At 44.2% G+C, this 13301-nt stretch overlaps 1 protein-coding gene across 6 annotated transcripts in view; it reads right to left on the bottom strand.

The window, feature by feature from the left end:
* Positions 1-1443: 1443 nt before the first annotated feature.
* The window catches only part of SLC20A2 (solute carrier family 20 member 2), a 107299-nt gene continuing 95441 nt past the window's right edge, over positions 1444-13301 (bottom strand). For all 6 annotated transcript variants that reach the window (XM_045070990.1, XM_045070989.1, XM_045070993.1 and 3 more), the window contains one exon: positions 1444-2924. In XM_045070990.1, coding sequence (XP_044926925.1) covers positions 2760-2924 — 165 coding nt within the window. In that variant the 3' untranslated portion in view covers positions 1444-2759. The remainder of the gene's footprint in view (positions 2925-13301) is intronic.

The following is a 13301-nucleotide window of genomic DNA, read 5'->3' as shown; positions in this document are numbered from 1 at the left end:
AAGCTGTTGCCTGTCCCCCCTGCAGACTCTGCCCCTTGAGGGGGCCCGGCAGCCACGGGGGAGGCAGGGTCTCCACGGCGCTCCGCAGCCCCACGCAGCTCTCTTCCACAGACGGTGACCTGGTGACCAGGTCCCAGTGAAGATGTGGGGGTCCTCAGAGTTCCCCTGGTCTGAGGAGTGTGTGCATTTTCACAGGAAGAGGCTGCTGACGAGAGGCTCAGATGAGACACTTTCTGGCGGCCAGGGCAGGGGAGCCCCTTCCCAGCGTCCGCGCGCCCCTCCTGGGTGACCCATCCTCTGCCAGAGCTCGTCCGCCCCCTGGCCCTCGTGGGGAAGGGACGGGGGACGGGGATGACACCCGCTCTGTCAGGTTGACAGGCCAGGGAGAGGTGCTCCAGACCCGCTTCGTGCTCAGTCATTCCGAGGCTCTGTGAACGTGTGACCTTCGTCCCCCCTGGGTTCCCGGGCCTCTGCTCCTGCGGCCTTTCTCTCAGGACGCCGCTGGAGAGCTGGCACTGTTTTGCTGTTATTGTTCTTATAAACTTAGGAGGAAATCGAACGTTTTCTTGAATCTATGGTTTTATCAGAAGTGGGGAAATGAAAGGCCTCGAATGTCACTTTAAAAATCAGAGAAAGTGGGCACCTGGGTCGCTCCGTGGGTTAAGCCTCTGCCTTTGGCTCAGGTCATGGTCTCAGGGTCCAGGGATCAAGCCCCGCATCAGGCTCTCTGCTCAGCGGGGAGCCTGCCTCCCCCTCTCTCTGCCTGCCTCTCTGCCTACTTGTGATCTCGCTGTCAAATAAATAAATAAAAATCTTAAAAAAAAAAAATCAGAGAAAGCACATTTCCTTGTGGAGATGAAGAACTTTTCACACCTGGTCAGTGTCCCGCATCCCTGTCACCTTTCTGGCTCCAGAAGGAAATGGGGCTTGTGAGCCCTGCTGCGGAGGCTGGAGGAGCTCTCGCTTCCGAAGCTTCAAGAGGGTGCGTGGGTTGGGGCGGGGGGGGGGGGGCGGGGAGTTGCTGCTTGAGCCAAGAAGAAAGACGAAGTGCATTTTTCTGCTAGGCTCTTAGCCCTGAACGCGTGAACCGACTGCCTCCCCCCTGTCCCCCCCAAGAGGCTAAGTTCAGAGTCAATTGGGAGAGGCCGAGCACAGAAGTGTGATAACATTTTTTAACAAAAATTCCATCCGGGGACACACCCTCTTGTCAGGTCTCTGCTGAAGAGCCAACATGTGTGCGTGTGTGCTAACAGGAGGAGACTGCGGCACGCTGGCCGTGCCCCTCATTGCTTTCTCCTGCTCATGTGTATTAGTGTGCAAACATATAATAGTAGTAAAATAAGAAAGTTATTTGGAAAATAGAAATAAACACATTATGTAACTCTTATTTTTATGGAAACTGAAAAGCCTACAGATACTTAGAAAAAGACTTCAGAGGCAAACTTTTGAGGGGCATTTTTTTATTATAAATTTAATGTGGTTGATTAATGAAAAATCACAATGAAGTACCAAGAAAATGTTTGTCAATATAAAAATTTTAGCAGCATTTCCATAGTTTCAGGCTCTAACATTAGTCACACTTCCTCCCTCCCGCTACCAAATAAAGAATCCAACGGGACTACAGTAGAGCATCAAGATGTTCAGCTTAGTAAAGGCCTCAAGGAAATCCTCAAATCCAGTGTATCGTCTAATATTTCAACTCTCCCTGCTCCTGAATTTCTAGAATGTTGTATCATTCGCCTTAGTGTTTGAGACAAGAATTCTGTTCCTCAGGCTGCGAGGGGAGAAGAGGGGTGAAAATTTAAACTGGACTTGATATGTGGTGCTGGAACACGCATCCTTACGTACGTACACTCTCTACACGGATGACGACGAAGGGCCACTGCCGGGTTCACCAGTGTCTGGCATGTGGTGGCAGTGGGGGATGGGGGGGCGGAGGTGGGGGAGGGGAGGGCTGGTGCTTCAGCATCTGCGCTGCGAGGGGCAGGCCAGGGCCCCGCGGTCTCCCTCCAGCACAGGCTAACGGTAGGATTAATGAGAAGGGGAGACAGGCAATATGAAAATAGAATACTGGCAAACTATTCCCCTGCTTCTTTGGTACTTTCCAAAATTCTCTGATCAAAAAAGTATAGGGAAGCACACCATTAAAAAATTACAGTTTGAAGTATTTACAGAAGCGATTATGATATATTACAGAATCAATACACAGTATATGAACAGACTCCTCAGTGAGAGCCCTCGGGAACCCCCACCCCAGTATCAAGAGCACACCCGCGCTCGCACACCTGCCCAAATGTGCACCAGCCATCCCGACTCGCGCTGGTCTTACAGTCTGTTCAACAGGGAAAACACCACTTTCCAATCTACACTTTCCTTTGAAAAGGTTCTTGAAATTTGCCACGGAAATCACGACGTACAAGGATTTGTTGAATACTGGGTCCTAGGCAACACAGCTCCACTCCCATGTTGAATATGTCGGAGATAACGCTATCTAGTCTACGCGCACACTACGCAGCCGACAGGGAAGTAACCGCACCACGCCGTGTCACCACGATGCCAGTTTAATGCACGTGACTCTGTACAGTAGTTAAGTTAGCTCTGGAGGGGACTCTACAGTGTAGGTGAACAGTGTGGTTTGGAACCCTAGGGAAGGGACGCGGAGAAGCTGGGGGTGGGGGTGGGCAGCCCGCGTGCCACGTGCCGCCCCCACGTGCCCACCCCAGACCACCCCTTGTGCGCGGCGTGGAAGAAGACACAAGTCACACGTAGGGGAGGATCCCGTGCATGAGGAGGGCCATGATAGCGGCGCTGAACAAACCAGCCACGGGCACAGTCACAAACCAGGCCACAAAGATGTTCCGGAAGAGACGCCAGTCCACGGCCTTCCGGGAGCGGATCCAGCCCACGGCCACCACCGAGCCCACCTGTGGGAGCACAGACATTCCAAGGTGAAAACGGAGGCCCGTGAATTTAAGGGTGAGGCACAGACTCTACAGTCAAGCCATGGAAAGCGGCTAATCTCAGAAGTAAACTGCATTATAAAACCACCAATTCTTGCCTCTTGATTTGTTTAAAGCTTTTAAAATAATTAAGATCTTAGGTATAATTACTTTCGCGTGATTCTGCTGCGCGCACAGTGCTGACACACTTCGCCTATGATCCGTTGCATCTGAGTGGAACGTTAGACAAGTGCGTGTCCCCCCTTCTCTCTGCACCTCATAAACTAACTTGACTTCAATATTCCGCAGGCGGGCTACGGCGGACCACAGCATACGATCCTGCTTTGACAGGGCCGTGCCACGGCGACAACGTACCCCTTCCCTTGCAAAAGCAGCATCGTGAGTGTCAGAGCTGGAGAAGACTTCTGAGAATGTCCAATCCACATGGTTCATTTTGCAGACGCTAAAACAGATCCCGAGGGGCCCCGGGGCCGGGAGAACTGCCGCAGCCTGAGGACAGAGCTCAGGCCGCTTGATTTTAAGCTGGTTTTCTCCTCTATCTCAAGCGCCTGGCTGTCTTTGTACCTTCGCTAGTGTGAAGGGAAGTAAACAAGTAAACGGCAAAGTAAAATAAAGTCAGACAAAGTGGCACATACACATTATTGGATCGGGACTGACACTCGTGCCTCACAAAACGACAAGTACAGATATTGGGAAATCACAACGTTAATATGGATTCAAAGCTTTTTCGAAACACTCACCGTTCATTTTTATGGTTTGTTGAAAGTTTAAAAAGGAAAAAAGACTCAACTTTAAGTATCCTAAAAATGAAAAAGTACAATTCCATAACATCTCATGCCTCACTTGCTCTGGTGGGGCGTGGAGCTGGACAGAATGCCCATTTGTGAGCTGGATTTTTCCATAAAATAGGCTTTGTTTCCACTGACCCTCAAATACTCCAGAGTCATCAGGGGCCAATGCAGTTCAAATAGCACCGTTATAAAAAATAACCACAGGAAAAATAAAATCCAACACATCAGATTGTTTATGGACACAAACTGGAACACCAAAACCAGCGGTCTACTGAAAGGCAGTTAATCTGATATTCCGTCAACCCAAGCCGGGATTAACCAACATCTTCAGGACAGCAACTAACCTGTACGAAGAGCTTTCAAAGTGATTGTTGTACTTACAATCTTTGGCTGTAACCAGTACCCTGTATGAACCTGAGAATGCTGTCTGGAAGTTCCTAAAACATGACAGATAATCATGATCTTTCTACTGTGTAAGGGTCAGCTAGTTTCTGGTGGTCCTCAAACATAGATAGTCAAGTCCACAAACTCTAACTCCCGTTGCGCCCTGTCTCCCCGGAGCGCGCCCTCTTTAGGGCCCTTTTGGTTGTTCTGGATTCCCTTAGGAAGGACATGTTCAAGTTTCCATTTTACCACACCCTCTTCCTTCCTTAGAAAACTTATTTGAAAAAGCATAAAGGTAGGGGAGCCCAGGTAGCTTAGTCCTGGGATCGAGTCCCGCTTCAGACTCCCTGCTCAGTGGGGAGTCTGCTGCTCCCTCTCCCTCTGCCCCTCCCCTCCATACTCCCTCCACTTGTGCTCTCTCTCTCTCTCAAATACATCTTTTTTTTTTTTTTTTGAAGCATGAAGTTAGAATATTACTATAGCAAGTTTATGTACTAGGAGGGATGGGCAATTTCCCAGACCTCCACTACTGTCCCATTTATATATTCCTTTCTTTTTTTTATCAATGTACTTTTATTTGTAACTCATAGGGCACCGGCACCTTATTTCCTTTCTTTAAAAAAATTGACATTCTATTATAGGCATCTCCCCATAGTGCTCACACGCTTTATGATCGTGAGAGATGGCACACACCCTTTAGATGGATGCACCTTAATTTAACTACTTCCAGTTTGTTTCCAATTTTTCCCTATTAGAAATAGTTCCAGGGCGCCTGGGTGGCTCAGTCAGTTAAATGTTTGCCTTTGGCTGAGGTCATGATCCCAGGGTCCTGGGATTGAGTCCTGCATCAGGCTCCCTGCTTCTCCCTCTGCCCTTCCCTCCGGCTTGTGCACGTGCACACTCTCGCTCGCTCTGACAGATAAATTAAAATCTTAAAAAAAAAAAAAACAGTTCCATGATTAGTGTTTTCATTCATATAGCTTATATTTGGATTAAAAAAAAATTCCCTGAAATGGATTATTAAAGGGGGCATTTATTTAGTTTTGTTTTTAATTCCAGTACAGTTAACATACAGGGTTATATTAATTTCAGATGTACAATAGTGATTCAGCAATTTAAAGGGAGTATTTAAAAAACATCTTGAAATAATTTGAAACTTAGAGAAAAGTTGCAAGAACTCCACACACCCTTTACCCAAATTCACCAGTTCTTAACCTTTTGCCACAATCCATGAAGAAACACTTTCAGACTGTTAGAATAGCCTTCTCCTTATCAACTTCTCTCTCTCCTTCGCTAAAGACTCACTACAATGGTTACAAAATGGTAATTCACCAACAATGGCTGCAACATGGTATTTTACCGACTCCCTACCATGTATCAGATGGAATGCTGCAAGGGTCTTCACACAGACTGCCGAATAGTTTTATTAATAGTTGTAAATGTACAAGGTCATCCATGATCCGTGAATTTTGGTACCTGCAAGTTGTTCTTTTTTGCTAAGCAATCAACAAAAATATGGGCTACTGTTGCTTTAATTTGCATCTCTTTACTCCTAAGGCTAAACTTTTATTTATTTATCCAATTGTCCCCCTTCTAGTCCTTACTATATATAAAATTGTCTCTCCATGTATTCTGCACAATTGGAATCTAAATAGGCACTCTAATTTATTTATGTGTGGTCTTTATTGAAAGATAGTAACTCTTCTTTTTTTTTTTTAGATTTATTTATTTATTTATTTATTTATTTATTTGACAGACAGAGATCACAAGTAGGCAGAGAGAGTGGGAAGCAGGCTCCCTGCTGAGCAGAGAGCCCAGTGCAGGGCTCGATCCCAGGACTCTGAGACCATGACCTGAACTGAAGGAAGAGGCTTAACCCACTGAGCCACCCAGGCGCCCCTTAACTCTTCTTTAATGCAAAGATTTTTCTCGATTCACTGCTTTGCTTTGTTTCAAGTTTCTAATTGCATACAATAAAGTATGCTGTACACTTCTCCTATGATTTGTCCTTGAATATTTGATAACTATTCAGTTCTATTTTACTGTAAATTTTCTAAAATAAGATTCTATTTTATTCTAAATTTTAAAATGTTTTAAAAATGCTAGTTAGGCCATCAGATTAATTTTTTGAGAGCTGTGTGTCTAATTTTGTTTTTCTCAACTGACAGCCAGCAATCCAACCTCTCTTACCCAACATCACCAAACTATAACACTCCTGTATAGCAGGCTCTATCTCTGGCCTATCTACTGTTTTTATAGAAATAGCAGATTTTTTTCATTGTTGTGGTAACACACCTATAACATATCATTGATCATTTTAGCTATTTTTAAGTGTACAATTGAGTGGCATAAAGTATTGTCACATTGTTTTGCAAGCACCAGCACCATCCACCTCAGAACTTTGTCATCTTCCCCAGCTGAAGCTGTCCCCGTCCACACTGCTGCCTCACCTCTGTATACTTTCAACTCTCTCGTAAGACTGTCCGTCATTACTTTTCTTTTTAGATTATTTTATATCCTTGCGAACCTGACCCAACAAATTCACTTTGGTCTTTTGTAAAGTTAGAAGAAAAATTTGGTTGGGTTTATATTTGTGGGGAACATAATACCTTTTTTTTAAAAGATTTTTTAAAAAGTAATTTCTACACCCAAGGTGGGGCTTGAACTCACGACCCGGAGATCAAGTCACATGCTCCACCTACTGAGCCAGCCAGGCGCCCTGGAGGGAACTCTTATCTTTATAAAATTTAGTTTTCCCATCCCATAACACTGTCTCATCTGCAGGTCTGCTTTCATGTCTGCGTGAAGTTATGTGCCTTTTTCATATACAACACTCACACTTATTAGGATTATTCTGAAATGTCTTTTTGCTGCAATTCTGGAGGTGGTGTTGTTTTTATTACATTTTCGCATTGGCTGCTGCTGACAGACGAGCTGTAGAGTTCTTTATTTTTATGGTGCGCTTGGTCATTTTTGCTGAATTCTAGCACTGTTTTAGAGAATTTTATCAAACGTCTTTTTGGTATATATGTCAGTAGATGATCATATGTTGTATTTTAATGGATTGATAAACTGCATTACTTTGAAGGTGTCAGAACACCCTTCTTGGGATTCACTCAATACCTATCTGTAGAGCGCTTATGAGGGCCAGCCCTGTGTAGGTCTGGAGGTGGATAAACCCTGCCCTGTTCAGAGCCTGTTTTCTAGTAATCTGGAAAATCAATTTGATCCTGCTGAAATGTTCTAAAATCACTGATGTCATTTATTAGCTCCTTAATTACACAAATATTCATATATCATTTTATTTTTTTATTTTTATTTTTTTAAAGATTTTATTTATTTTATTTGACAGATAGAGATCACAAGTAGGCAGAGAGACAGGCAGAGAGAGAGAGGGGGAAGCAGGCTCCCCGCTGAGCAGAGAGCCTGATGCAGGGCTCGATCCCAGGACCCTGGGACCATGACCTGAGCCACCCAGGTGCCCCTCATATATCATTTTAAATCAGGTTTTGGTACTAGGCTTATTCAGAATAGTATATACTTTGTAAAACAAAAAGAAGAGTTTCCTGTTCTTTTTTTTTTTTTTATACTAGAAAATTTAAATAGCATGAAAATTATTCTTTTAAAATGAAGAAGCTATGGGGCGCCTGGATGGCTCTGTTGGTTGAATGTCCAACTCCTGGTTTTGACTCAGGTCATGATCTTGGGGTCATGAGATCAAGCCCTGAGTTGAGCTCTGCTTTGAGCGGGGAGTCGGCTTGAGATTCTCTCTCTCCCTCTGCTCCTCTGTTGTCTCGTGTGTGTGCACACGCGCGCTCTCTCTCAAGTGAATAAATCAATCTTTGGGGCACCTGGCTCAGTCAGTTAAGCGTTTGCCTTTGGCTCCGGCTGCAATCCTGGGGTCCCGGGATCCAGCCCTGCACTGGGCCCTCTGCTCAGTGGGAAGTCTGCTTCTCTCTCCCCCTCTGCTCCCCACCCCCAACTCGTGCTTGCTCTCAAATAAATACAATTTTTAAAAATAAATTTTAAAAATAAAATGGAAGAAGTTATCTAATGAATCTGCCTAGAGCTGCAGTCAGCTGTGCCCCTCCTTTTTGTTTTTTCAGATGAAAAGAATTGTTTTTGGAGAATGTCCTTAATCTCTTCCTCTGGGAGGCGCCTGGGTGGCTCAGTGGGTTAAGCTTCTGCCTCCTCGTCAGGTCATGATCTCAGGGTCCTGGGATCGAGCCCCGCATCGGGCTCTCTGCTCAGCAGGGAGCCTGCTTCTCCCTCTCTCTGCCTGCTGCTCTGCCTACTTGTGATCGATCTGTCAAATAAATAAATAAAATCTTAAAAAAAATTTCTTCCTCGGCTCTGGTCAGATTTTCCACTTTTTCCTATTTCCTTGACAATATTTACTTGTCATGTATACTTTTTGCAGAAAATGATTCATTTTACAGATTTTTACAAATTCCTTAGCATACAGCTTTGTGATTTCTTGTGTAACTTAAGAACGCCCTTCTCTAGGGACGCCTGGGTGGCTCAGTTGGTTAAGCAGCTGCCTTCGGCTCAGGTCATGATCCCAGTGTCCTGGGATCGAGTCCCACATCGGGCTCCTTGCTCCGCAGGGAGCCTGCTTCTCCCTCTGCCTCTGCCTTCCACTCTGTCTGCCTGTGCTCGCTCTCACTCTCTCTCTCTCACAAATAAATAAATAAAATCTTTAAAAAAAAAAAAAAAAAAAAAAAAAGAACGCCCTTCTCTATCTGTTATGTCTTTCTCCTAACTTAATTCCTTTTCCTTTTTCCCTTATGTGATTTGATATTATTCTATTAATAACCACTTTTCTCTCTCTCTCCCATTTAGTATTTTTAAATTTATTTTGCATTTAATTATTATACCTTTCTTAGTTGGCTCAGAATTTTTATTGTTCTGCACTTTTCATAAAATCCTAATTTGAATGTCCAGCTCTTTTATTTTCTCTTTGCTCAATTAAACCATTTAACGATAGGATTTTTCAACTGAGTATAACTGGCCATCAAAGGTTTTCCCATGTATATCCACACACACATACACACACACTTTCTTTTTTTAAAAGAAAGTTATCATTATAATTTCTAAACTGTCTGACTGAACTGTTACTTAAAAAGAGCATTTAAAACCACCCAAGGGGATACTTCCCTTTTTCAAAACACAATCAATTTATACTTTAATTTCATTGTGATTAGTGTGTTTAGCACAACTTCTGTTCTTACTTTATAAATTCTAAAGTGCCTTTTTTTTTTTTTTTAAAGATTTTATTTTATTTATTTATTTGACAGAGAGAAATCACAAGTAGATGGAGAGGCAGGCAGAGAGAGAGAGAGAGGGAAGCAGGCTCCCTGCTGAGCAGAGAGCCCGATGCGGGACTCGATCCCAGGACCCTGAGATCATGACCTGAGCCGAAGGCAGCAGCTTAACCCACTGAGCCACCCAGGCACCCCTAAAGTGCTTTTTATCATGGCCTTCTGAATTTATGGTTAATTTGATAAATGCTTGATGATACTTGACAAAAAGTCATATATCATCAGCAGGGTAAAACTTGGATATATATTTATTATACCGCTCTAAATTTATTATTCAAATCTTTTATATTCATTTTTAAAATTTATTTATTTATTTTAAAAGATGTTATTTATTCATTTGACAGAGAAAGAGAGATCACAAGCAAGGGGAGCTGCAGGCAGAGGGAGAGGAAGAAGCAGGCTCCCCCTGAGCAGGGAGCCCGATATGGGGCTTGATCCCAGGACCCTGAGTTCATGACCTGAGCTGAACGCAGATGCTCAACCGACTGAGCCACGCAGGCGTCCCAAAAAATTTATTTTAGAGAAGAGAGTGTGTGCGTGCGAGTGAGGGGCAGGGGAGAGGGAAAGAGAGCAAATCTCAAGCAGACTCCCTGCTGAGCACAGAGTGGGGCTTGATCCACTCTGCAGCACGTGGGGGTCTTGATCCCACGACCCCACGATCATGACCTAAGCCAAAATCGAGGCAGGTGCTCAACTGACTGAGCCACCCAGGTGTCCCTCAAGTCTTTTATACACACACACATATACACACATACATATATATACATATACATATATATGTATATATATATATTTTTTAAACATTTATTTATTTATTTAACAGAAAGAGAGCACAAGCAGGGCGAGTGGCAGGCGAGGGAGAAGCAGGCTCCCTGCTGATGTGGGACTTGATTCCAGGATCCTGGGATCATGATCTGAGGTGAAGGTAGATGCTTAGCCGACAGGGCCACCAAAACACCCCAAATCTTTTATATTCCTAAATACTTTTTGTCTTCTTCATCTGTCACACACTTAGACATATTAATTTTTGAGTTCTAGTGGCTTGTGCCTTACCTTTTTTTGTTATGTTTTTTGGATCACAAGGGACTCAGAGTGCTATCTTTTCACTACTGATTCTGTCTTTTGTTTGTATTATTCATTGCTGTGTTGTAACCTCCCTCTTAGTAAGCTAAATGTGTTTCCAGATTAAGGCCATCATAGGGAGCAAGAGAATTATTGAAGAGCAGGGGAATCAAAGACCAAGAATTAGAACATTAAATTAGAAATTATAATACTAACTTTTAAAATCAGTAGTGCTTCCTAAAAGTGCTTCCAGATCCAAAGGCTGGTTGAGTAATCATTTATGTCATCACTATAGATGAACAGTGTGGGTAATTCACAAAAAAGTCATCCCAAACCACCCCCATGTGGAATTAAGATGTTTGGGGATAACACCACTCTGAATCATGGTTAAATAGCTCAGGGATGTGTCCAAGAGTGGCCGTTGTGTGCTGTAGCCATGGCTGGAGACCAAAGTGACCAAGGCTCACAGAAGGGGGAACAATTCAAGTTCCTGAAACCTACATCTGTGGATAATTTTATTTTCAAGAGTCCTCTCTATTTTTTTTAATTAAGGCTTTGAACTTTAACCAAAGGTAGTGTCCCAGGAAAATGTTTAATGAACTGAACTTGGATGTAAAATATAAAAATGTATAACACCGAAAGATTTATAGAAAACAAAACTTGTCTTACCTATGCCTTCTGAAATATAGATTACACTAATAGGGTATACTATTCAGGACAATATGATTTTTCTAATTATCCTTTTCTAAATCATATATTCAGCTAACATTTGGATCACTTAATGGAGATTTATAAGTGTTTTAAATGGGGTACAACAAAATTTAAAGTATGCCATTAGCTATGTACATTTAGAAAAACGCATGAATGAATAAAATGTACCCAGATACATTCAAAAGCTTATTTTCAGCAACAGTTTCCATCCCTTCCTGCCAAGTTCCTAACTTTGCTCCCCTGTGTGGAAGGTGGCTCTAAGCGAGAAGCCTAACAAGCAGATCGGACAGGAAGCAGAGCTGGAAAAATTGAACAGGTGGGGTGGTTATTCCTGAAAACACAACGGCATTCAGTTATGACTTTATGTGGATGTCAGCACCTTTGAATGTTTCCAGAATCATGGTGTCACCCACACGGGGCCTTGCTCCTAACACCACGCTGTACCTCTATTTCCGCGTGCACCTGCTGCGTGGGGGGCTGGGGCGCACAGAGCTGGCGCTGCGGGAGGGCTGGCACTCTGCGGGGGGGGGGGGGCAGCCACAAGCTCTTCCCAGGGCCTCACCACCCAGGCTTTGCGCTCCATGGGGAGGACTGGAGAGCCAGGACCCTGAATTAAGCTACTGCAGCAACCAGCTCTGCGCTTTGTCCGTCAGTCCACCATAGTGACACTAGCCAGACTGACCTGATTCCAAGTTGAGGTCTGGCTCCCATCTATTTGATAGGTGACATCGACTGTGGTCTCGTGTTAAGGAGACTTATATTAAGCCTCCAGCGAGCTATCCTAACTCAACTTACCATCAGCTCTAAGGAAGCAAAACCTATCACATGATTTGTATGGCTATTTTAGGAAAACGATAACATACACATTTATCCATTAAGGTCCTATACAAATTGGATATAAATCCCTTAGGAGCACCTCCTCATTATAGTAGAAATATAAATATTGGGGAAATGACATGAATGTAGGTTTTTATGGGCACTTAATACTTTTCATCTATTTCTGTAAGTAGTATTATAAAGTTTAGTGTTATGGGCAAAAGAAGCATTGTCAGTTACAACACTTCATACATTCGTATAGGTTAGACTGCTGAGAGCGTTAGGTTACAGCCAGGAACAACTCTGTTTTTCAAGAGATCTTTCAACTGGTGGGAAAGAGGCGGCCTTCACTAGGCTGGTTATGTGCAGGGTTAGTCATTAAGAAGACAGTAACATTTGGGCACCTGGGTGGCCCAGTGGGTTAAAAAGCCTCTGCCTTTGGCTCAGGTCATGATCCCAGAATCCTGGGATGGAGCCCCGCATCGGGCTCTCTGCTCAGCAGGAAGCCTGCTTCCTCCTCTCTCTGCCTGCCTCTCTGCCTACTTGTGATCTCTGTCAAATAAATAAATAAAATCTTAAAAAAAAAAAAAAGAAGACAGTAACATTTATTTAAAAGCAGCCCCAAAGACTCTCCATGCCTGCAGAAAAGTTCAAAGCTTATCTCCTCGGGAGGAAAATATATTTAGTAAGAGGCATTTCCTTTCTGCTCCCACACGCTCGTGAACCAAAGCTGATGTGAAGTAGGGGGAAGAGGATCACTTTTCAGTCCATGGAGTTTTGTGTCATTTGAAATACTCCAATGAACCTGTGCTCCTTTTGTAACTTTTACATCACTGGACTCAGAACAGGAACGGTGATAGACTGGCAGGGGCACAGCACACCGTTCCTGCCTCCCTGCTTTGTACTTGGCCTGTGCGTGGGGCAGGGAGTGGGAGGGAGCCGGAGGGCAGGGCAGGGCAGGGCAGGGCGAGGGAGGGAACGGGGCCTGCCCTGCCGCTGTGGGACCTCAGTTGGGCCCCTCCCTGGTTGAGTGAGCGTGGGTGAGTTGCTTAACCCTTCTGTCTTCAGTTTCCTCATTGCTAAAGCCGAGGTCCCCTTAGCACTCACCTCAGCAGGGGCCTGGGAGGATTAAATAGACTCACATTCACAGGGCACTTAACACGCTGCCCCAGAAAGCCCCTGCCCCGTCTTAGCTGTGGCTGGTTGATCATCACCAGGATCGCTCTGATGAGCAGGAGGCATAGAGCATTAGGTCG

This window comes from Mustela putorius, unplaced genomic scaffold (assembly GCF_011764305.1).
Source record: "Mustela putorius furo isolate JIRA1106 unplaced genomic scaffold, ASM1176430v1.1 tig00003976_pilon_pilon_pilon, whole genome shotgun sequence".
Classification (NCBI taxonomy): domain Eukaryota; kingdom Metazoa; phylum Chordata; class Mammalia; order Carnivora; family Mustelidae; genus Mustela; species Mustela putorius.
Note: the sequence above shows the minus strand (reverse complement) of the source record. Positions and strands in the feature narration are given on the sequence as shown.